The following is a 26966-nucleotide window of genomic DNA, read 5'->3' as shown; positions in this document are numbered from 1 at the left end:
ATAATATAAACTGAACGAGGGTAGTTTATTTAGATTTGCTGTAAAGATCTCAGAACCGATTCAATAGAATAAGGTTTAGTATAATTAAAGAAATAAGTGCCATTTTGTTAATGCTAATTTAATACTTGATGTAGCAAAGTTCATGATGTTAACTAATGTATTTACATACTTGCTGCTTGTCCCGATTTCATACGGGTGAACAAAAAAATCCAAATTAGTCCAAGCGTTTAGCGATTTATAGTGTGTAATAGTGATCACATCTAAATACAAACAGTTTCATCGGCTTTAATAGATGAACTAACTCGTTGGTCTAGTAACTCAGCTGTACAGTAGCATGAGGTCCCCGGGTCTAAAACAGAGTGTCGCTTATTTGTATATTTATATATTCTTCAGTAGCAACTTTAAGTCTTACGAGTGTCAACTTTGATTTATCTTACTTTTTGAAATTAAACTTCTTGAGAAGTATTGACTAGAAACTCGATGAAATGTAAATATATCACGACAATTACACGACAATTACACAAGCAAAAAACGTGTATTTCTCTTATACCCTGTGTCAATTGCACACACACGCACACACACACTCATCCAAAATAAAACAATTGATAATAGTTTCAATTTTGTATAATTTTAATACTAGTTCCCGAAACCATTTTTCTTTCAAGATTGTTTTTTTCAGTACCAAATCGATTTGTATGCTTTTATAGTTATGTACAGGTGTTCAATAAATAAACATACATGAAAACAAAAATAACTATTTACTAATCATTTATTTTACACAAATTCCGCTATAATACATATTTACAAACGTAAAAACGAATCGAGATTGTCACATTGTAAAAAAAGCTTGAGCAAGACGGCTCTGCCGCCTCAAATCTACCTACACTAGTTAGTTGAGACTGGGCCGCGGCGCACCCTCTACTTAAGTGCACACAAAAACCAACTTCAGTATATAAGGTAATGTTCCACCGCTTTGTTGGATACAAAGGCTTTCAATGATGAGCGCAAACGTTCCGATCCGTCAGGTTACTTAACTACTTTGTATTAAGTAAAACGAAGTTTGGTTGACCGGACAAATCTGTTTACTGCCCCCTAAAACGGTAGCTCATCTGAGGACTCTTCGCAACTCATAGGTGTTAAGCCTCATAAATAAATACAGGTCAATTTGCTTCGACGCCAATAAGTGGCGAATTCTCTCAGATATCGAACACTACCAGTATTAATATACCCTCTACCTCAATCTTAAAAATATATTGCCATGATAAGTTGTCTGCTGAGTTTAAGATCCAATTTACTTTTTAGAAAATAACTTGATGAAAACGTGCATGAAAAATGAACATGAAATTATTTATTATTTAGAGAGAAAAGAATAACATTAATAAATATTTATTTTAGGCATTTTTACCAAATAAATACGAGTAGTACACAACTCTCTCTAGATGTGTTTTCCTATTTTAACAAATGAGACATAAATACCGCCCCAGCGAATACCTGCGGATAATAAACTACGCGCTGTATTAACTCAAATATTGCTGACGACCATCGAAACAAATGCGCTATTTATGTCTCAAGTGTGAACGCGGCCGCAATTGTCAGACAATGTAATTTTATCTTTCAATCGATACAATCGTAACGATAGAAAGCACCCGAAATGGGTTTCTTTATTTTCGTGTTCAGTCAAGTAGCGAGAGTGTTCGCCGCGGTAACACTCTGTGGTCGACTTCGCGACTCGTATCACAGCGGGAATGGTATTCATTATGGAACCGATAGTGAGAATCGATTCCACACGAGTCCATCCGAGCCGCGATACGAGAGCGCGTCGACCGAAGCCTCTCGATATTATACTAAACGCAGACGCGTTAAATGATGGAGGTGATCAATCGCGCCTTGAAGTTGACTATCCTCTCGGAGGTTTGCGCGATACGAAGGATGAGGTCCTGGATGAGGTTGGCGATGCCTCGGTTGGCGATGATGAAGAGACGTGTGATGGGGCCGGGGACGCCTTCGGTCAGGTTGTCGCCCTTCGGGCCGCCGTTGTCTTCCCCTTCCGCTGCGCCGGCGTCGCCTGACGACGATCCGGACGATGAACCCGCTACGAGCTGGAATTACGATGTTGTAATATTATTATATGTTGCAAGGTGTGATATTATATGTTTAAGTTATATTTCTACAGTACATTACATAATATGCTGTAGAAATATAACTAGAAATATATACAAAAGAAAACTCTATAAGTTTTCACAATAATATTGTACAATTAATGTTCTATATCAAAAAATTATATAAATATATTATGTTAACACGAAATATAATAAAATTAATAGGTACTATTTAACAACTGTGCGACATAAGAATATTATTATTATAATATTGTAATGTGATGTTAGGACATAAAGCAGAAATAGAAAGAAGGAAAGTATAAGGGGAGGAGGGCGGCTAGTTAGACTAGAAGTAATCTGCTTCGCTACACATGGTGACAATAAATGAAACTACAAAAAGCATTTTCCTCAGTCAAAATCACGACAACAACAGCATCTAGTATTACAAGAATCTACCGAGATCCGTCTAAAGTCTACGGTGAGAGAGCTACGTAAGTGCGGCCATGTGTACTTGTGGAACGTCGTTAGGGTCCAGGGTGGCGGAGTGGGAGGCGGTCAGGCCCACGTTGAGGGAATCGGTGCCCGCGAAAAGGCGAAACGCGGACCCTGCGGCGCGCGCCACTACTTCTGCAGGACGCTGGAACACCAATTCTTCTCACTTGCTAAACGTCTCCCACGAACTCTTTGTCAATTCTCGTTTATTGATACACACTATACCTACCCTTTTCATCGTTAAAAAAACAATCGCAACATCACCGATTTCCTTCAGATATTAATGTCTGTCATTTAAAACAGTGTCGTTACATTGTCACAAAAATGCTCAGGATAGTGCATAAGTAGAAATAGAGAATTAGATAAAGTCAAAAGATGGTTAAAGGAAAGAGAAGATTGAATGAAGTGAGTGAATTGTTTTACGGTCTAGCGATACATACTCTGACGATGTCAAATAAGAAGTTGCCGGAGCCGCCTCCTCCTGAGTTCGAACTTGATCCTCCAAAGTTAAGGAATCTAGAAGAACAATATATATAAATTAGTCAGATACTCATTGAACACACTCAAGACTACGATTTCAAACAGCAGTCTCGTAGACGGGTAGTTTAATTAGATCAGACAACTGATTTATCGCATGTCGGCGTTACAATAGAAGTTACGTGAACCAATACGTGTTATTCTAGTGTCGATAAAAAGACCATAATTTCGTGCGAATTGAAAAGTTTGCAAAAACAAACTGTTCTCTCGATGTATTGTTTGCCAACGCAGTTGCAATATCAGTGAAGGGGCAACGGACTTGCAATAGTTTACTCGGAAATATTTGTCAATTTGTTACCTTTTGTATTTTTAATTTAAATGAAATACATTGCAATTTGTTCTTTAGAAACATTTATTGTATATTTATATAAGTAATTTTTAAATACTTAAAAAGTAAGAAGTTATTATTTATTATTTAAGGAGCCGGTATAACTTTTAAGTTTACCTTTTGTTTCTGTTTTCTTCGCTGTCGTCAGCATCGTCCAACGTGATCTCGTCAATCGAGGCTGAATTGGTCTGCGCAGCGGTCTGCTGGTCATCACTGGCCGCCTGATCCCCACCGAAGGCAACGCGTACTTCGGCTTGCTGGGACTCGGCTCCCGAAAGAAGCTGGTTCTCGTCGGCGATTGCATTCTGTAATATACCAAACAATATTATCGGATTGCTTTGATAAGTTTTATTGTGATTATGAATGGCGGTGGCTAAGGGATGGAGTGACGATGAAGTGACGATGACGATGAGGGCGTGCGGTCTGCGCGCGCCCGCTCTGCCGCCTTCCTGGCAGGCTGATAGTGCGCGAATGTGCGACGCTCATACCGGCAGGAAGAATAGCGCCCGCTTGCGTCTGTCCGGCGCTGCCGTGGTGGTAGACGTGACAGTGTCGTCGTCGTCGTCGTCGTCGTCGTCATCGTCGTCTTCATCGTCCAGATCGATGGTGCCACCACCGCTGTTGCTACGACCGCCATTGCGGTTGCCTAGGAAGGCCCGAAGCACCACTGGCCCGAATACCTTCAGCACCATGCTGGTGATCTCCTGTACCTTCTGTTCGATTATCTAGAACATACGCCACCCTTAGCAAACCTTTACCGTTGCTCTACAATGTACATTGTGCAGAAGCGTTTACAGTTAAGCTTGGCGGGGTGTAACATTATTTTATAATTACGTTATTAGTACAAGCATAATGTTAAAACGATAGACAATCGTCGTACATGTGGCATAAAATGCACTTTAAGCAAAAATAGTAATATTGACTTTTGGATTACGTAAAATACATTCAAGGATGAATTACTTACTTTCAACTACCTGAACAAAATGATAATTCAGCATGCGCTACACGACCGACGAAAACTTTATAAAACAAGCTTAAAACGTCACAAGTCACTCTAAGCGAAGATTTAAGAGATTTATTATAGCTAGGTGGTCAAATCACAGTTATGTCGTTTGGGCGATTGACTTTACACAAGTAGAAAACATATCGAAGTATAGGTACAGAAATTTGTTTCTGCAACTGCAATAGTTGGTTGCAGCTTACAAATGTTGTTAGTTAAACGAAGTTGGAAATTTTACCTGGGTAAGAGTGGGGAACAGTTGCCTCAAAATGCCGATAGTACGTTTGTTGCGTTCGCTGAGCTCAGAGCCGGGGGCGCCGAGGTTCAGCGTGGCGAGCGTTTCCTGTTATATAAAAATGATTTAGATCTCAGATCACTTGAGTCATAGAAATATAATCTAATAAGCTGGGAATTGTCTTATAATGCGAGCACGCTCTTTACCATTCCAAAATATTACAATATTCATGTTGAGTTTATGACTAATGTTTATATTATCTAACGTACCGATGTTTATTAATAACGTACCGATGTTTATTAATAACGTACCGAATGTTATTTGATTTGATATCTTTGTTTACTAATATAACATTTAAATATTTTTCCTTAATTAAAAAAAATCTAAAATATTGGAAAATATAATAAAAATATATGCAAATGTGTCCAAGTTAGGTAATTTCGTGATTCTGTCAGGCACATTGTTGCGTTCTCGGTGTCTGCACAACGAGGGCGTGTGCGGCCGCAACCTAGCGCTTAATTACATTACACGGAATTTGCTTAAGATAAATGCGAGTTACTTGAGTTCCGCGAGCTCTTGCTTGTAGATTTCGTTTAGTAGAATATAAACCTTTATCTTTTACGTGTAACTAAAAATTAACTCCAATCGTAACTAATGAACGTCAATGTCAACGCTTATAAAAATTACTAATTGTACGTTCTTGTAGACTTTTTGGTGTCAAATGTAATCTATATGAGTACTATACTATAATATGTACTGACTAACAAACAAAGCACAGCTTAAACTCTAAATGTAGTAATATTCGTAACGTAGCGGAAACGGAGTTAAGATAAGATTTAACACTTTTTTATTATAATGAAAATAACCCTACTATGATTAGTTTCGTTGGGTAGCTGTTAAAATTGATTTTTTTGGAGCACAAAGATTATAATAATATGTTCACACGCGTTTTAATGCTTTGGTCAACGCACTATAACGTGTTCAATAGAGGAAAGTAATATAGACTAGGTATATCTATGCTAAATAATCATCAGATTAATTATGATATTTGTATATACCTGTGCACTAGCGGCGGGTGCAATAATTTCGATTATCTCTGGTCTGTTGTCATCAGCGGGCGCGGGGGCGGGGTCGGGCTGCGCTTCGGGGTCGGGCTGCGGCGCTGGCGCCGCCGCCGCTACCGCTAGTAAGGCCAGTAAGTAAATCGCACTCTTCATTTTTCCTTCCTTTCTTATGGCGTTTTCCTAAGCTTCCCTCCTTTTTCGTATTCTAAATAATCTGCAAGAAACATTTTTAATTAGTAATTTAACACATTTAATTTAAAAGAATATTTTGATTTCGATTGTAAAGTAATTTTGGTAATACACCATTATATCGTCGTTGCGCCTGCAAAAGTCGCTATGTGTTTTTTTTCTTATTTTTAGATTGTTATACCGTTGTAATCGTTATTTCAATACGCACGTAGTACTCAAACAGTTTTGTGATAAATTCAATAATTCAAAAGTTTTAAAATTTAACTAGGTGACGTTCTTACATCGAAAGCTACATAAATTGAAATAACGATTAAAACGGCATAAACATCTCAAAATAAGAAAAAAAACACATAGCGACTTGCAAACGCATCGACGACTTGTGCATTATAGTACGTAGCAGGAAGTAGCATGGAATTATTATATTCGATTGGCTTTGTCTGAAAACTTATTATTAAAAAAAACATATATTAATTTTATAGTAGAGATGAGCAAGGTTTTGTCTGAATAGATTTATAATTTTGTTATTTTAAATTAATAAAATATGTAATTACTGAACGAAATATTTATGAATATATATCATGTTTAACATTAACATACGAACCAGTTTCTGTTATGTTGATATGACTTTGAACTCAATTCAACTGAAAGTAAAGTGGATAGCCTTCAGGTTTCTTTTATTGTCCATTTTTATTTTATTGTTAACTAAAGTTAATTAAGTATCTATGTTGCTGAGGTTAATGTGGTTGAAAATATAACGCTTAGACACTATCTGTTAAGAAATTCAAGCGAGTCGAGGCTCTAAATGTGGTAAGTAACTACTAGACTTATATAGACCAATTGACTTACTCTTAAACTTTGAACTGACATATTTGAATATTATTGCGCTGATTATTCAACTTGAAGTCAACCGGTGCCTGACAGCTAAGGCTTTTCATCAAACGTATATAACGTAAACTTATTGTTGATTTATGACAAACCCCTTTTGCCTTTATAGTTTAGATCTAAAATTACATAATTCCTTGTATATGAGTGAATAAAATTATGCATTTGTACAGATTATATCGTTTAAGTGTAGGTGTTGCGTACTCTTATAGCGCTGTAACGGCTCGAGTGCGGTAACAAACTAGAACGTCCAGAGTCGTTTATATATATTGTATAATAAATTGTATTTTATTGGGTATTCATCTCTCCTCACGCTGCGTGATGCAAGACGTACAATATTGCACTTCTTGACCTATTGCCGTGTGTTTTAATATCGATAGAATCACAAGTGAAGGCTTTATATTTATTTAACATTAGTGTGACTAAAAGTCCTATAGCGAGGTCTATGAATCTCGTCACAAAAAATATTTTAACATCATGATATCGTTGGCCAAATCAGTATACAGTGTTGGCATATAGGAAACGAGTCGTATTAAATTACATATTTTAGGTTGCACTAAATTCATATATTTTAATACTGGTATTTCTGTTACGGGTAATTATCGCTGTGATTGCGTCAACACTAATATGATCTGTGTTAATTAATTATGAGTTAAGTTTTACCTTGGTCGATGTAAAATATTGTAAATGTTTTTTCATTGCTACATAAATTTATTTATTCGTTAACACGTGTCGACCGCTTACATTTCGACAGCGAGTGTTGCAAGTCGAGCTTTTAATATGCTAATACATTTATTAGCATCATTTTAACGTCAAGCCTTGGTCGCCGCCAAAACACAGGCAAGATATGTGATGTGTTTATTAAAATTATTTGATTAACAAATTTTAAGCTAAAATATCACAAATAAAAGCAAGCGTTGTTTACAACTCTGGGGAAAATGCTTATTCACTCTTACGGGGTCTACTGCGGTTATTTTACAGATCTACTGTTTTCCTCTTCATGAGCGGAGCCCTTAGCCCAGCAGAGTGAAATTTAGGTTATAACATTTTTCAGTACATATTGTTAATCAATCACATTTTAACGCCAAAGTTAATTATTTATCAGCAAATAAAAAAAGAATTATCTCGGTATTTATTCGATACGTCAACAGATGGCGCTGGTCGTACCTCTTTACAATAACGTTTGTTGTAAATAAATAAATGTAGTAAATTTAGAGTAAAATTAATATTATAATGCGACCTTATCTTACGTATTCTGCAAAGTATTGTCAGATTATTGTTTCCGGGTCTGACACGAAAACAACTGTCATGTGTTATTTGCTGTATTTAAATAAGTAGAACTTTTCTTAAAAAAGATTCAAAGACAATAAGGAGCTACCAAAACTATTATTCACGCGATCTAAGCTTGCCGATCAGTATTTTCTAGAAATATGAACAAATATTTTTTTATATTTTAAACGTTTCAATCTAAATCAAAATAATTTTCGTTCGTAGATTAAAAAAATATAATTTTATCAAGTGAAGTACTTGAGGCTTAGACGGCGCGTAACTTTACCAAACATTTTAAACTACGTTTTTTGAGACTTTGGACATGATAGCTCAACTCATTGGTTCAGTAGAATTTGGATTTGGTATGAGCCCTTTCTATACCATACCTTAACGTATACCTGTATTGTTATCCGAAATTAGTGGTAAAAAATTTCAAACAGAAGAAAAATATTTTTAGACTTCTTTGAAAGCTTGTATGCAGTATTTTATTGGATGACTTTTTTTAATTTTTTTTAGAATACTAGGAAGGTTATAATCAAGAAAACACGATCGTGCCAGTTTTTGCGTCTCGTTCATCAGCCTGTATCTTTATTAATCCCTTAACCGGTAAAATAATGCATACTAAAAATATTGCTTCTAGATTTATTTATGTCGGTATGCTATAATCAGTCTGTTTAATGATTTAAGGAACCAAAAACATTTACAGTCTAAGAAAAATCGCAGTCGACAGCTAGTTTAAAGGGTTTAACAGTTTTAAAATGTTTCTAAATTGTGTGAAAAGTGGGCAATTTAATGTTAACGATGCTAATAATGTCCTTCTGACGATCGCGACCTCGATTACAATCCAAGGTATGCTCGTATAATACAGCTATTATTCATAACTCACTTACCGACTGCGTGCTTCTAACTCATCTGAGACGTTTGTTGTCGTTTTAGGAGATTACGTCGGTTTGGAGGGCATACAATTAATATTTTTTAATTATTAAAATAAAAAATAGCTTAATTTTGTTAACAACACTTTAATTACGAAACCTTATTTACCTTACGTTCATCAGTTGAGTCGAACTTATTTACTATTTAGATTTAAAATTTTGCAAGTATTAAATTTTTAGAATATCGTCGGACTTAATTAAATTATATTTTATGCAACTTCTTGCTGATATTTTTTATTGGTTTAGGTTTGAACAAGAGAATGAGAACATCAATCATTATTTACCAACCTATTTGACTTCACTGGAGGTAAATTGATTTATGTAGTGTGCTCGTCACTCGAGTATGACTCATATTCCTATAATTGCAACTCTACGACTTATATCGCTCCATGTGATTTCTTATGTGGATATATATGCGATCGATAAAAACATACCATTTTATACTTTGTGTTTCTACATTTCGAACAGATAGTAGATTTACTTAGAGAATAATCTCGTGCTTGTAATAATAATATAACCTCGCGAGCGAGCGAACTCTTGTCAAATGTTACGACTTAGAGCCTAAGATAGAATTTGGATCGGTTGGTAATACACAGCCCACAAGAAATGCCGCGAGTAAAATTATGTGTCAGTTTCTACATCGGTCGAGCGAAGGATTATTTTCAAGTTACAAAAGCGAGCGTTATGTGATATGCTTATGAATAATGACATTTGCATTAGTGACGAATGGCAACACTTCGCGCATGACCAAACCGCAGCGTGTTCGTTAGAGGAAAACAAGTGCACATTATCAAAGGCAAAATTAAATGTTGTGCTAAGGTGATGATTGATGAGTTATCATTTGGTTATATTCTACTTCATAAAACTGATTTATTATATGAATATTCTCGATTTATGTAATTACATTACATTTACTTTGTTTAAGATTCATTTTACGCAGTTTAATATTATATCATCCACTACTCGATGCTGTTGCCGAGTTCCTGATAAAATCTGAATACAGTATTATCTCAAATTAAATGAATGTTATAACAACAAAGAAGTAAGTTTTAATTACTTTATTTATAGTTCAGAAAGTGATTGTTAAGACGCAACACCTACAGTAAACATAAAGCTGGTGGATGTTACACACTCTTGTTGCTTCATCGTTTCCCCAGCACGCTTGCTCTATCTGCACGATTTATCACAGTGTTTCGACACGTAGGAATATCACTGCTTTCCGTATATTTGTAAAAACCCAACCACTTAATTTTCCTTAAAAGCTGCTGTAATTATTGTTCCAGCGACCGATATGGTTGCTTAACGGCCGTTTAACAAAATGACAGATTACTTATTTAACTATCATTACAGAGTCGCGGTATTATTACGTAAGTTCTGCTTTATCAATGTTTTACATATTCTTATATACAAACATAATGTTTTTCAAAGTTTTTATATTTTCCATCATTTTGTTCTTATTTATACGTATAGCTACTGTGTAATGTGGTATTTTTTGAGACTTAATCATTATTTACTAGCATTCTTATATACAAAGCAAATTACAACATGTATGGGTTACTTTTAGTTTTCATAATACAACACGTTTTAATAAAGAATTTAGATACAATAGACTGTTCAATGTCTAATTAAAATTTCGAAAACTACGGAGTCGATCAAAACGCGTGCAATTCGTCGAAACGCGTGAAGTTAACCTTGGTCCGGATAAATAAGTATATAACCCTTGAAACTATAAACTGATTTTGAATTAATAAGTAATTAAAACCGAATATATATATTATTATCTTATTTCTTAAACATTTCAATCGTTTATTACCAAATGACGCCTTGCTTTTATTTATACTTTTTATATCAGCTTCATTAAATTAATCACTAATTGAATAAACGAAATGTTTACAATATTTTTTACATTATTGAGAGACCACAAGTCTTAGTATGTTAAATATATTTTATATCTATAAAAAGATACAAATTTTGTATAATAGCCGCAAGCTTGCGCGTGCACCGTGAATCCGCCCTACGCGCGCGCCGGAAGCGATACTCGAGACGCCGCCAATTACACTACTATTGTTCTATATAAAGTGTAGACACGTGACATACGCTAACTACAGTCTTGCAGTGTGAGAGAGCATATAAAATTACCAACGCATGTCTTTCGTGGATTTGATGTCGTAGTTAGCCCCTCATTAACTTGGTCTGGTCCGCGCGTTGTGTCTGATGTGTGCGACGCGTAACATGCGAAACAATGATATGTCATTATCGTGACTTGTCAAATTATTATTATTCATTAAAATAGAAAAATTCAACATCCACGTCTTTTGAGTTATTTCATTAAATCGTTAGACATGTGACGTAACCTTCTCGTAACTTGTTAGAGTTTCCTGAACGGCAGAATTTGATCTCGGATGAAATTAATGGACTTTGTTACTAACAAAATATGTGAGCGAATTTATTAGTCTTATTATTATTATTAAATGAAGCCCCAATTGCTTACATTGTTATTTAATAAAAATAGAACCATTAATATACTTTTAATAGCAAATAAATACGTTGGACTATGCAGGTATTTTAAAAGTTACGTAAGGTTTTTTTTTTCTCCATCAAATCAAGTTCGGGTGACAAGGCTAATGCCATTGACATGTTATTCATATATTTTTTATAATACTAAGCAGACTTAATTGTTAATTTATGCAAATAAATTATTTTTAAAAACAAATTATATTTAAATTGAAACGGGATGGTGCCTGCCTGCCGCTATACGAAATAATCTAAACGACGTCACGGTGTCATTAGAAAGGCGCTAATCACGAGCTCTGCGAGAATATTTTTTATTGAGAACTAAAAAAATATGTAAACGAATGTTTCTTTTTTTTTTAATTCTAAAATTAAGTTTAAATTTTCATTTATTCAGTTCAATATATCACTAAATTGGGAGTCACAGTGGGTTTTACATTATCGGTAATTCCAATAGACTCGTATACCGCTGAGTCACCAGTCCGTGTATCCTGTTTTGCTCGTAATATATTTTGCAAGTTGTTCAGCCTCGCGCTCTCGAGGTATCTAGTTCGCAGCGGAGGCGTTCGGCTCAAACAATAATTAATCCTAATCTATCTTAGAAATGTCTATTGCGGGCATGATCATATTTGTAATTCGAGCACACGGATGAAATAATTATTTTGTTGAATTTAGGCACATTATATGTTGTATGTTTTTTCGTGGTACAAACATAGAGGCTTAATATCAGTCATAGAATATCAATGAATAGTATCGTATATTTTCTATTTAAATCGAAATGCAGACTTATATTTTTTAAATATTTGACACGCAAAATTAAATTAAACACTGTTTATTTTATTTCGTTGGCAGCTCGTACAACTTGTCATTGACCTAATTTGTTTTGATAATAATATCTTAAAATTTAAATACTGCGCAACTAATAGATCGTAAAGCTGATACGATGGCGAATGATACCAAAGTCATTCAAATCTGTGACCGCAACTGGATCTCCGAACCGCACAAAATTGTCTCAATCGTTTTGTAACCTATTTCAGAATATGCTTCGTGATTAGGTCTTCTCCGATTCTATTTGTTAACATATTTGTATCAAGGTAACAGAATGCACACAACTTGTGGTAATGGATGTTATGGGAACATGAAGTTGCCTGTTATCAGTGCCTCCTTTCGCGTCTGAGTACAATATTAAAATTGTTAACAATAAAACGTTAGCCGTCCTTCCCGGTATTGAGGACACACTCATTACGGATCGTGCTATAATTAAATATAATTTAATATAATTTTATTATAGTAATAATAATTGTCAGCTAACATGTTATTATGAGGGATTTGTAATTGTCTGAGAATTTACGGCGTACGAGGACGATATATTTCATACACAACGAAGGAGAATAATATATGACTGAGAGTGTCGGAGCACGTACTGTGGATATTAATCTGTATAATATATTACTATTCTAATAATTTAATCTAGGTAGTTTTATTTATTTTATTCAAATTTATAAGATTTATTAGAAAGTTTCGTTCATTTCGTATACCGTAGCCGCAGACCACACCTAGTTTTCTTTATTGGCATTTATCTAGAGCTGGATGGAAATGGTTTTGATGATAATTGAATATATGATAACTGGTTACGACAAGAAACACGAGGGACAAGAGTTTATTGACACAGTTTTACAAAATATGTAGTTTTTACAGAAATCAGGATAAATTATTCACTAACTTATCTTACTCCTTTTTTTGGCGAGCTTCTTAAAGTCTTATATTTATTTTATATTATATGAATTGCCGAGATGGCCCTGTGGCTAGAACGCGTGCATCTTAACCGATGATTTCGGGTTCAAACCCAGGCAGGCACCACTGAAATTTCATGTGCTTAATTTGTGTTTATAATTCATCTCGTGCTCGGCGGTGAAGGAAAACATCGTGAGGAAACCTGCATGTGTCTAATTTCAACGAAATTCTGCCACATGTGTATTCCGCCAACCCGCATTGGAGCAGCGTGGTGGAATATGCTCCAAACCTTCTCCTCAAAAGGAGAGGAGACCTTTATCCCAGCAGTGGGACATTTACGGGCTGCTAATGCTAATATATGAATTAAATATATCCTTAAAAAATTAAATTATCTGTTATTAACTGATATTAAATGTTCTGATCAGACGTCGATCACACGGTCGCTGAGCGCCGCCACTCACTCGCTCGGCCTTGTTACTAATTTATTTAGCCGTAAAATTATAACGCCCCATGTAACTTTTGATTACATTTTACTTTGAGGTTATTGAAGGAAGTGTTGTGTGAAATAATCTACATAATTATATTTTCCTTGTTTAAAGGTTACCTTACGTGACCGTATTTTTTATATTTTCGATACGTTCTATTTAATTTAACAAACAATTGTTATAATCATAGGTATATATATTTTTTACATTGCGAATATACACACGCAAAAAATCATCTTAACTAAAAATATATAACATATTTTTATATTGATATTTCAACATATTAAAAACTAAAATCCGTATCTAAAAGAATATATAACGCGAGTATTTTTTCTTTGCATTATACATATTCGTTGTACAATTTACGGATGAATAATGCATATACATGATATTCGTTCAAAATTTCATAAGTTTTAATGTAGTCGGTGTGGAGCGGTTATTACAGTGGTAACCAGCTAATTTTAAGTTTTATTTGATGCACGATAATATTGCGAGAATTTATATATAACAGTGTTTATTTTAATAGGGTATTAATATTTATTAAAACTATATTACAATTTAATGTTTAGATTACCGTAGATGGTTTCACGGAATGTATAGTTATAAAAAGATTAATTTAGAAGTATTAAAAACTTTTGAAAAGTTACACCATTAATCTTATGTTTTGATAAGGTCGCGATTAATATAATATGACGTGACGTGAGTTTTATGATTAAGTAGTTGCGATCGAAAGGCTAATAATTTGGTAAACTGTTCTCGTGAACTTGATTGGTATTATTGAAAGCAATCGAGTGTGAACCACAGGGTCATATTTGATTGATTTCGTTACGCCAAAAATAAATATAATAAATTAAAAATAAATACATAAAGTGAACCATAGTGGAGCCGGTTAAAATTATACGCCATAATATAAGACACGCAAAATTTAGTTTTCAAATAGATTTGAATAATCACAAGATTACGATTTAATGATTGTGGGTTTCATATTTGTCTACCAATAAGTTTAGGTCAATGTATGTGTGTCGCGTCAAATAATGTTACGTGAATAACATCAGGAAGTACTTGACTTATGTAACACGCAAACACACATTCGACACCAGAAGACGTGGTCAAACTATTTATATTTACAAACAATATCACTCGTATCTTTAATATTATCCTTATTTTTCAAATGTGCGCAAAACGAGTACATGTATGTATACAGTCTCTAAAAGAATAGAATTACTGTTTAAACTTTGTATAAGATTATTTTTTAATTTCAATATTCAAAAGGAACGTTCATTACTTTGTCAACATTTCGCAACATGTACAACGCCGTTATTTTAAAAAAATTATAACATAATTTGTATGAAACATTTAAGCGGTGAGCGGAGCGAGGACCAGTTTGCAGGCCACGCCCGCGCGCATGCGCGTTAAGCTAGTGCAATCTCGATACCTTCGTTCGAACGTGTATTTTGTAAATTATTAGACTAAAATATTTATATTTATAAAGTTTATCTGTTGTTTTTAATAAAACACATATATTTCTCTTTATATTAAGTCAATTTATAAAAACCTAACATTTGTGTGGCGTCGTATTAAGTAGAGTAGCGGTAGTACAGCGTTCCGTTGAACCAGTTTATGGTTCTAAACAAAGAGTGCTTTTATGTTGTGCGGAACTGATTTCAAATTTAGTTTTAGATTTTTGTCACACAAATTCCAACAGACTAAGCCTTATTTGCTTGCAACCAACCTTGTCCTAGTTCAGGTATTTTCAGTTTTCCAGAACGTGAGACTGTGTCCGATAAGTCTAAGATAACGAAATAGACGATATAATATCGTAATAAATGCGATTCTTAACCGAGTATGAGGATCTAATTTAACTAATGATAATATTTGATATATTTCGACATTACAGATGAACCGTCAAAATTATGAATGCATATTGTAAATGGGTACATTTTTAGCTTGACATGTTGACTTTGACTATCCGTAAGAAGGTCAATAAATATAAATACATTTTGTAAATATTATTATGAGCGTTGGTATATTAAATTAAAAAAAAAAAACCGAAACTGCAAAATAATATACAATAAAATATGATACATGGTATGATACATATATTAGACATCAACGCGTAGCGATTGAAGGTATTCGATATATGTGTGAGTAGTGGATCGTAGCGCGAGCTACGACATTATTATTGTATTCCATATTATGTAATAATTAAATAATGTTATTTTAGTTGTGACCATTGATATATTTGAGTTATATCATTTCTGTTACAAGATTAGAAGTGAATATTTAATAACTAATACAACCTTGACCCGGCAGTATTTCGACTCTGCAATCATATTCTCCCCATTTAACTCCTTACACAATGTATACCGGAGCAGATCGATAACATAATATAAAAAGTGGTTTTCCTCAATCCGGTACATCGACCTTACTTTCAAAATACTTTATCGTTTTCGTTAACGGAACAAGAAAAATAGAGTAGTAAGAGTCATAAAAACTTAATCATCCGCCTGAAGACGACAAACGGACGTGGTTTGCTGATCAAACCTTTTCTCCTAAGTCAACTTATTCGACACAAATTAATTACCGGCCGTCCATACAAAGTTACCTTCGGGCTTAGTTCCCGCGTCGTTTTAATTTAACAAATAGTAATCGAACAAAATTAGTTTATTTTTAAATAATATTTACATTGATATATTTTCTTACATTATAGTTTATTATACTCAGATATACTTAGTAAAATTAATTGTAAATAAAAAATATTTTTTAAATATAGAGATTAAACGGCAGGTGAAGTTCAACGACAGTTAAGAGATCCGTTCCACTTTACAAAGGACGGCCCAACTGTCGGCAGTGGACTCGTAAACGAAATCAAAAGTGTTCTCGATACGGCGCAGGTCACATAATACGTGTGGAACGTTCAAGCAAACAGCTGTTCGTTACTCAACTCCCCTTTCCCTCTCGGCCGCCTTCCGCGCCGCCACGACCAGTGACTAATTGTTAAATTACACAAACGAACTCAGGGAATCATTTTTCTAGAACATTAATGATACATTTTTATTAATTGAACTAACGAAATAATATTAAAGACAATTATTTTATTAAGGACAATCTCAAGGCTTAAGGTAGTTTTTGTGTGAAACTGGAAAAAAACAAACAAATTTTTTTCAACATTCATTTTAAACTATTATTCTTAACCTAAATAAATATAAATAATTAATTGTTATATAAATAATTTACTCCTTTGGAGTCGATGTTTATTACTCGCGATCGCCGCGAACCGACGCGACGGCGAATAATCGCCTTGAATTATTGAACTTTTTCCGAATATTGTTTCACGCTCATTGCTGGGTTTAATTTTATAGCACAATACTGTTCTCAATTTTACACCGCACTGATTTCGCAAAAATCGTTCGTCAATGCCACTGTACTCCGTTCGTTGGTGTACGAATAAAATTAATTCCTAGAAATACTTCGTCAGTCGGTTCGGTGGTTCACTGGACTTTGAGGCTATCAGCTGAGGTCGTGAGAAGCGATCGATTGTACAAATGACTTTTCAATTGTTATGCAATAACTGAAAATTGATTGAATAATAGTAATGTGCGCACGTTTATTGTTATAGTTGTAAAAGAGCGATACTAAGATAATTAAAATTTATCTCGTTATTAAAATATTAGCAATTATTGTGTGTTGTCATAATCGAACACCTTAAAATGTGGGACAATCTATTTCCTGTTTTTAATTGCATTCTACATTATATTTGTATACAAAAAATAAAAAGTTTATAGATTTCGATTTACACACTTGACACATACAGAGATTATTTAAAGTACTTCTGGAAGTAATCTATTAGCATGTTGACAATTTGAAGAAATCTATATATTTTACATTTTCGAAACAATTGTAAATTCATATGTTTTTAATCTCGAAGAATTTTATATATAGTGTTACACCACGCATTCATGATTTGTACGGTATTTTTTATAATTTTTTATATGTATATTATTAAGGCCTAAATTCAAATAATTATTTTATAAAAAAAAAATAACACGAATAGAATTGTTTTATTCTATAACGAGATATGTTCCCAGAACTAAAATAATTATATTAGCTATCAAATAATATTATAGAAACATTATTCAAATTAAAATTAGTTTTCAAGTGTAATTTGGAGTGGTTATGTTATGTCATGAGTGCGTTTATATTCTTGGCGTATGATAACGAAGCCATCTAGGGATGTAGAATTAATTGCGGACATCCTGTTGAACAATACAGAATATTTCATCGTCCTAAAGTAGTAGGTTTTATGTAAATAATAATATGCACTTGCATTTTTATTCGCCCTTTAGCCAAAGTAATGGTAATATTAGGGAGCCAATTGGCGCGACACATCGGATTACTCTAACTCGCGATGTTGATCGACGTACGCTCGTACAACTCAAAGCCGAATGTCATTATTAAATATTACTTTTGTTAAAACTAGCGAGTTAATTCGAAACCTTTGTACTACTAATCACGCGAGCCAGGATTTTTGAAGAAGAATTTTGGCCAAAATTTTTTGCACGTTAAGGCATTGTTACTCGCCGGCGGTTTTTCCGAACCGATACGACTTGGGAACCTTCAAGAAAAGAGCGTACTCTTTCCTGAAAGGCCGGCAACGCACCTGCAAGCCCCCCGGTGTTGCAGATGTCCATGGGCGGTGGTAGTCACTTTCCATCAGGTGAGCCTCCTGCTCGTTCGCCACCTTTAGATATAAAAAAAAAAAAAATCGAGTTTCGGCTTCATATCTCGTTCTCTTCTCATATTAATACCTCAGTGACATTTTCTTTGAGAGTTCTCGTTCAGTCCGTGTAACATTGAAGCGAATGGATGGTTGTGCAACGGATATTTTTATTCGTTCTTATTGGAATAGACTCGAGGTTATGTCGATTAAAGTAGAAAGCAAGCGCTTTAAGCTTTATTAAAAATAATTCATGTTTCATTTCGTTATTTAAAAGTAAATTAGTTATTGTAACTTGTATTGGCGGTGTAATGACCTTGATGTCGATGTCTTTATAAGGATTTTGCGAAATGCATTTTAAAGGCGCGGTAAAAGGCGAATGATGTAAGAAGTATGCGGAATGAACTTTGAGAGTGAAATGAGAGGTCACCGGCTTTTAAACTCTTTGGCCTTTGATTCGTTGCAAAACATGCGACACGAGTCAACTGAAACCTAATTCATAATATTACATCAAACCGTAATGTTTGGTGACAAGTCCAGTTAGGTTCATTTGTAATGTTTTTGGAAAAATTTAAGATATTTTTTAGAATTGGATTATAATATTCAAATTAACGTTATATTAATATACGATCATGCGGTATATTCGAAAAGTATTTAAAATATGAAAACTAATTATTATTAAATAATAATATTAAAATAATAATTGGCGCTCGCTTACAGCGAGGACTGGTTCCGACCGGCGGCGGCGCGGTCAGGTCCGGCGAGTCGAGATTGTTCACTGTGCGTATTTGTATCAGTGGGACATATCACTTATTTAAACGGGTATATTTGTAAGTTCATACACAAGAAATGCTTTGTCAATATTTCAAAATTAAAGCGTCACTTTACTATGCGGAAGAAAAAGTTGAGTTAAAGTTTAAGGACACGGCAGAGAGAAACTTTGTTATTCAGTCGACTTGTTGATGAATATTAACATAACTATATATTCTGCGAGTTAGTTTGGGAAATAAGTAAACGTTTTCCACGTGAAAGGGGAAATATTAATAATAAGACAATGTTTTCTAAATGACAGAAATCACAATAGCCATTGTTTATATTATTATTTATTATTAACAATAGGTATGTTAACGTGCACTTAACAATATTACATAAAAATATTATAACGGGTTTTTTATTTTAATATTTGACTCATTAATGCATCGATGTTTCTGTGTCAGTGTGCTTCGGCAGCACTCTGAGGTCTACTAGTGTGCGTGCGGGAAAGTGGTCGCCGTGACGCAACAGGAGTGACGTAACACTACGCTCGCGCACCGGCACCCGACGTGCAAAAACATTTAACATCTTTGATCCTCTAATACATAGAATGTACTTAATATAATTTTAAAATAGTTCAAATTCAAATTTGTATTTGCCTTGATTTTAGATTTTGTTTGTTTTATTTTTTACATTATAAGATTGAATATTTCCGCCAACCCGCATTGGAGCAGCGTGGTGGAATATGCTCCAAACCGTCTCCTCAAAGGGAGAGGAGGCCTTTATCCCAGCAGTGGGACATTTACGGGCTGCTAATGCTAAATGCTAAAAATGCTAATTGAATTATTTATCACTTGTTATGGAGTATTCGCAGTGTCGTGGTCATGTTTTTATTTTATTTTTAATAAAGTATAATACACTTAATTACATTTAAGATAAAATCTTTATGAAAGCATTTAGCGGTTGATAAAATGTGTTTTGTAATGGCGGCTATTATGAAAACCAGTGATAATTATGAAATGTAAATTTGCCGTAGTGTGTTATAATTCGTTGTTACAAATAAAAATACAAAGCGGTCCCAAATTATGATCGGCATTTTTTGTTTTTAGATTTAAACAAAAACTAAATATAAAATGCGCCAACGTGAAATCACAATGTAGTTTTAATTTCTGAGCTCGAAGAAAAACTAGACTGGATTTATTAAATGATGAAAAAAAACGTATTCAAGGTTGATCCGAATTTAAACAACAATTACATTTTTGTTAAACTTTAAATCTAAAAAAATGATTTTATTAAGTCGTTAAAATAATACTATTGTTAACTATAAGAAAAAAAATGTGATATATTTATGTTCTGAATACTTTTTAATTAGATACAATGAACATAGCAACGTTTTATTGCTATATGTAAAAACTTTAAAATATTGTGATACTTAACGCCGACTTAGTAAAACGCGCCTATAAACATTTAAAGTGGAGGGGCGCGCCCTCGGGAGTGAAAATAATTATAATCTATGGAGGAAAGCTCTTAAAAATCCACAATTCAAATAAAATGAAAGATTGTATCATAAATAATAGTTTGCATTACTATAACGAAAGGATTTTAAGGCATGTTAAAGTCGTCTGTGCGCACAACGAGAGGGAGCACTGGCTCATACTCGAACTCTTACAGTACAAGTTTAATGTTATAAAGTTGTCGCAGACGTATGGCTGTATAATATATTAATGATATCTCTCTCGGAGTATCCTGCTCGTAGGCTCAACTGGCCGAGCTTTATGCAACAGTTCAGTCTCGGGTTTTGCGAAGTTGCGTCACAATCAGCTGATCTATCCAAGAGCCGGAGCCCGATGCTCACTGCGGACAGTTTTACCAGCACCATAAGAACTATTTCATGCTAGCTTAATAAATTATTATCTTCTGTGAGCGTTAGATGTGACCGACTTAAGTAATGCGTAATTGATGATATTAATGGGTTCAATTACTATGTGTAATAATTTAATTGTATGGTAATAAGTGCTAGTGCGACTTGAACGCGGAAATTACGTCTACTTATTTAACGTAAAAAATATATGTTCAATTACTTTGAATAAAACTACTTAAGTTTTGCGAAATTGCCTTCGAATAAGACCTTCATATATTATTAAACTGTTTCGATCTACCAACGTGAGTTCAAGATTATATTCATTGAATTAATACCGCTTATATTTACGCAGCAAACGTGGTTGAGAAGTTAGACAACTAACTAATGTTGATACAGCTCGATTAGTATACTTTGGTTACTTTCATAGGATTATGACTTACGGCATTTTGCTTTAGAGAAACGCTAGATATATTGAAATAAAAAGATTTCTTTTTGCAAAAAAGAGCTGTCCGGTCTATATATCATTTTGGAGCTGGAGACTCTAATCGGGATGTTATTGTTATGTTTAATAAAGTGGGTACTTACAATTATTCGCAGTATGTTTACAGCATTATCATGCAGTGACAGTAATATAGATCAATTTGAAATAAACGGTGACAATCATTGTATAAACATGAAGAGGAAAGGTAAACTAATAACACCGAGTCGTAAGACTTCGCAAAGCTAATTGATCCTTCCTAGGGCACGGTATTCGATTCTATAATAAGATTCCCGTTATTTTTAACTTGGTCTATTGAAAGTAACATTGATAAATAAGGAATATTACTCAATACAACATTATATGTATATCAAAGATACAAAAGCGTGAACTTGGCTCGCTGTAGTCGTTGATTTCTAGGCGGGACGTATAATAATTGATTTGTACTTCACTAACACATTTTGTAATTAAATTGGTGGAAAAGAGTAACAACTTAAACGATTCAAAAACGCTGCATTGTGAAGTTCACTTGAATAAACTGGATTTGATTTGATAAGATGACGATTCAAATGTGTTTTTATGAGCCTACTTGAATAAAAAATATTTTAATTTTGATTTAACTTAATTTTGCATATAAAATTATATTTTAATCAACTAAGTATTTTAAGAATACGACTATTGGGACTAGTTTAACTTTTTATATCATATAACGAGCCGTTCTCAAGTCGCTCTCGAGATAATCCACGCCATCGTCCGCGCGGCAAGCTGCGAGCTGTCGCGATGCACGGCCAAGGTCGAGGCCGCGCGTGAGATCCCACGTGTTCGCAGTAATGTGTGTACACTGCACTCATCTATTACTCTATTTATTAATTGTGTTTCCTCGTCCATTGTCTTGCAAGTTCAAGTTTACATCTTCACCAGTTTTAATGAACAATAAAGAGTGAGTTTTCTTTGTCGTACTGCGAAAATAACGATATATTTTAATTGACAATGTCAATAATTAAAACCTATTATTCTCTTTATAAAAATATAAACAATTGATGTATTATAAAATTTCCTATTTCAACCGTCAAACAATAAATAAATATGAAATGAAAATTAACAAGGTAGATTGACTGCCAGGCTAAAAAAATATGGCAACTTTAAATGTAAGATATTGCTTTACGGGGGTAAGGGGTCAGAGGTCGGCGAGAAGCGTGACACGCGACGTGACAAATGATGGCATTCGCCAGTCGCTACCGGCTGTTGAGACACACCTGACGCAACTTGTGTAGTAATGTAAGGAGACACTAAAAGATTCCACAACACGACATCAATTAAATCAACATCATGTTTATGAATAATTATTATATTTAGCGACTATTTCAAGACGCTCGTTACAATATTTTAATGTACGAAATATTTAAATATATGTAACAAACTGAGGAACCGATAAACTGTATGCCATGATATGAGCAAAAGTTATAGTAAAAGTAATATTCTTACACGATTCGTATTGTTTACGTGAAAGAATCTGCAAAATTATTCAAAACACAATAACGCGCCTGAGATAAGACATTGAAAAGTAGCACAAGATATACAACTATGGGAAAATAACTTTTTTAATTACATATAGTTTAGTAAACATATTTAATCGTATGAATATTAAAATTTATTTTCGAACTGGTCAATCCGAGGCCTACGGCACGCTGCTCAGCCCTGAAGGCTTCAGGCGGCCCAGTTAGTGCGCCTGAATCGGTGCGGGTCAAGAGCGCGTCCTCGCTTGCGAAATGTCAGCCTTTGATCGTGAAAATGAGCGTGGAATTTCGATTTAAGCAATTATTAACGTCACTGTCTTAAATAAAATTATGTTGAGTATTATATGTCCGCGATTTATTTACATATTTATACAAAAATGGATACGACACAACAATGTTATATAAAAGTATATTAAACATAATTTATAATATACATATTTACATGAAATATGTTTTTGTTTATTCATAATAAAACGTCAGTTATGTCCTTTAACCAAATATTGTCATCGAGAGATTGTTCTTTTGCCAGCGAGACCACTATTGCACCACACATGTACATGTTACTCTTTCTTTTAATATTTGTATTTAATTATTTTTATTGTACATTATGTAAGTTACGTTACATAATACATTACATACACATTGACATCCTGTAAATTTCCCACAGCTGGGATAAGGCCTCCTCTCCCTTGGAGCTGCTCCAATGCGGGTTGGTGTTTTGATGTTTGGAATACACATGTGGCATGTGAAATTAGACACATGCATGTTTCCTCCCGATGTTTTTCTTCACCGCCGAGCACGAGATGAATTATAAACACAAATTAAGCACATGAAAATTCAGTGGTGCCTGCCTCGGTTTGAACCCGAAATCATCGGTTAAGATGCACGCATTCTAACCACTGGGCCATTTCGGCTCTACGATACATAAACTTATTCATATGAAGTAACAGTTTGAAGAGTTAAAGCATGAATTATGCGCAAGTTAAAGGTTATGAATAAATTAAAAGGTTAAGAGGAAGATTTGATCCCATAGAAAGTGCTTTTATGCATTTTGGATTTCAGAAAATAGATTCATGAAAAAATATTCAACTGTTAGTTTAAAAGAATATAAGTTCTTCATCGAATTCATTCATTCAGTTCATTAATCTTTATCGAACAATCTGTAATACTTATCTTACAAAGCAATATTGCAGTATGGACATGGTAGGCAAGAGTTAAAACGTTATGATAAGGATGATTAGATCGGCTCGCGGACGTCTAGCGATCGATTGTATCTTTCGTTTAACTGATGGATTTTATCTCTCTAGGGTTATGTAAATAAATACTTTGTGTTCTTGTTGTCAAATTAGTATGCAAGCGGTGTGGTGCAAGTTTACGAAGAATTTGATTGAGTACATCCGATTGCTGTTCGCACACCCGATCTAAGCTGAGTTTGTCTCTAGAACCTTGCGCACTAACAATGTGTAAGCGCTCTACTAAGTTTTTAATGTTTTATTTCGTTCTAAAACCCTCTTTGTACAAAGAAGGTTGAAAAGTACAAAGTTCAACTGGTTTTAAACACTTTAATTTTGAAGAGATGTCATTTTGCAATGTTATGAGTAATGTTAACCGTTTTTACATAACATAGTCTTTGCTTTTTTCTGAGACTAGTATTAATGGCTTCAACTTGTTTCAAACTATTATGTCACAAGAAACAATGTAAAACAACTATCACCATCTCCGCTCGTAACCAGAGAGAAGCTTCTCTAATGCGGTATAAATTGTCGATCTTACATGCGATAAAAGAAATAAAAGAATCGTCTCTTACAAAGTGAGCATTTTGTAAATGTCTTTTGAAACGCAATTACGATGCAATAAAACGAAGGTCCGCCTCTTTTAAGCATTTATTTAGAAAAATTATTCTAGTTTTTCTTATTTCGAAACTAAAAGGCCTTCTTTGTTTTACTTTTCCATATTTTTATCATGCCTGATAGACGATCTCCTGATTTTGATTTCTGACTCTTGAGCTTATTATAATAAAAATATAGACATGTTAGAAGGTTAATAATGTCCTAATTACGAGCAGCGCGTGTCGCAAGCCGGAGCCGCTCATGATGCTTGACGCGTATTTTTACATAATTTGTTCGCGTGAGGAGGTCTTAATGCCGATGTTAGACAACTTGCTTACAAATGGCGACTATGAACTCTAAACGGGATGTAATGCCTCATGAAACTAATTCGCGTAACTTTAATTTCGACGACCAATGGAACGAAATAGAATGTTGTCGTTTTATTTATTTGTCATTTGAAGGTCCGTTTACTAACTGGTGATAATACGTAACAAGTGGACTGTCGAAGAACAATAATTTGGCGTTTCGAAACACAAAGTGAGCTACCACTACATGTGATACAGTTCCACTAGTTTCAACATGCGTTCTTTGATAGTTGCTCGTTTGAGTGTTTGCGTAAGAGGCATCGCGTTTGTTTCTTTAATCGAAGTGTAATTGAATATCAAACTCGCATAGAAAGGTGGCGTTACATAACTCGGAACTAAATCTGTACGATTCTAACCGACGGAAAATATAAATAACATTTGCTTTACTGTATTGACTTGAATCGATTCTTTGTTCTATTTACAATCTTAAACGGTTAGTTTTCCTCAATGCGCGTCACTAAATTGATTGAAAAATGGTTGCGTATTAATGTTACGGCGTAATGATACACTCGCCATATACTATGGTCGATAGATATTGATTTGAGCTATTCGCGCACGTTGCTTTGTTTTGGTCGAGGCGTTCGGCGCATCGTAATGTGACTGCGGTCAGTCGGTCAGGCGGTCGGTGAGGTAATCGCGTCTTAATTTGTCGTCACGTCCGATGGAAGCGGAGACAGTGGAAAGTAAAACAGCGAATGTGTGCCGATACGTAACGTCGGCGGCTGATCCGTAGCCGTTTGGATTGATTGATTGCGCTCTCGCAATCGACGCTGGTTCCAAACCAATACAGTTAATCGAGTGTCGCGCTCATTATTAGTTTCATGTTTCGCGTCCTTGACCGACCGGCGCGAAGATTAATCGGGGTTGCATTGGACACACCTCTCGATCGTTGCCACCAGTTTCAGGGTAAATTACAATAAAAGAGCGCGGAATTCATTAATCGTCATTGCTTAATTGATAAAAAAAATGTTACTTGAGTTTTGACGAATAACACCAACAGAATTCGGCTCGTGAGTTACTACAAATATGTAGGTCTTGGAGTAGTCACAACAACAACAGCGGGATGATAACAGATAACTAAGTTCAGGCCGTACACTGGCAATACTTCAGACTACAAGCGTCACATTGGGCTCCATTAACTCATTGCTGTTAGATTTGATGTGAAACGTTAAACAAACATGAAAGAAAAATTATGAACTAACATAAATAGCGTCTCAGTGCATCGTACTTCTAATCGTTTACGTAAACTTTTCAGTAACTGTTCTATAATAATTAAGACATTTGATATTTGAACAAATTAAAAAAATATAATGACAGAAGTATAAGGCAGTGTCATGCTCACGTGAAAGGGTTCAGGTGACCTTCAGTTTCGTTTCCTCGGAAACACTTCACCGGCACCGATCGCAAATTAGTAATCACAAGTAAAATTCACAAAATATGGAGTATTGGCGTAAGTTCCGCCGAGGCTCTGGCCGCTAAAAATCCGGCATATTAAAATATCGAAATCAGTGTTGAAACGTGATGTGGAGCAACGGTTTTTGATCGGCTCTAGAGCATCGGCGGTTATGCAAGCGGCAAGCGGCAAGCGGCGCGGGTACGTACCGGTCGGTGCGCGTGCGGCTGGAGCGGCGCGGTGGACGCGTGCGGGCGAGACGGGCGCGAGTCACGGAGTGGCGCAGTCGCACGCGC

The 26966-nt window shown here is 34.7% G+C and overlaps 1 protein-coding gene across 2 annotated transcripts; it reads right to left on the bottom strand.

The window, feature by feature from the left end:
* Positions 1 to 638: 638 nt before the first annotated feature.
* LOC125071421 lies at positions 639 to 26966 on the bottom strand. 2 transcript variants are annotated; one of them, XM_047681664.1, is made up of 8 exons: positions 26880 to 26966; positions 5750 to 5969; positions 4695 to 4799; positions 3945 to 4181; positions 3574 to 3761; positions 3032 to 3107; positions 2611 to 2736; positions 639 to 2099 (listed from the first exon to the last, which is right to left on the bottom strand). In XM_047681664.1, the coding sequence occupies exons 2-8, from the start codon at positions 5906 to 5908 to the stop codon at positions 1860 to 1862; spliced, it is 1131 nt and encodes a 376-aa protein (XP_047537620.1). In that variant the 5' UTR covers positions 5909 to 5969; positions 26880 to 26966; the 3' UTR covers positions 639 to 1859. The 2 variants fall into 2 exon arrangements, with proteins under 2 accessions (XP_047537620.1, XP_047537622.1); XM_047681666.1 differs by lacking the exon at positions 2611 to 2736 and having other exon boundaries at positions 643 to 2099.

The sequence above is a fragment of the Vanessa atalanta genome, chromosome 19 (genome assembly GCF_905147765.1).
Source record: "Vanessa atalanta chromosome 19, ilVanAtal1.2, whole genome shotgun sequence".
Taxonomy (NCBI): Eukaryota; Metazoa; Arthropoda; class Insecta; order Lepidoptera; family Nymphalidae; genus Vanessa; species Vanessa atalanta.
Note: the sequence above shows the minus strand (reverse complement) of the source record. Positions and strands in the feature narration are given on the sequence as shown.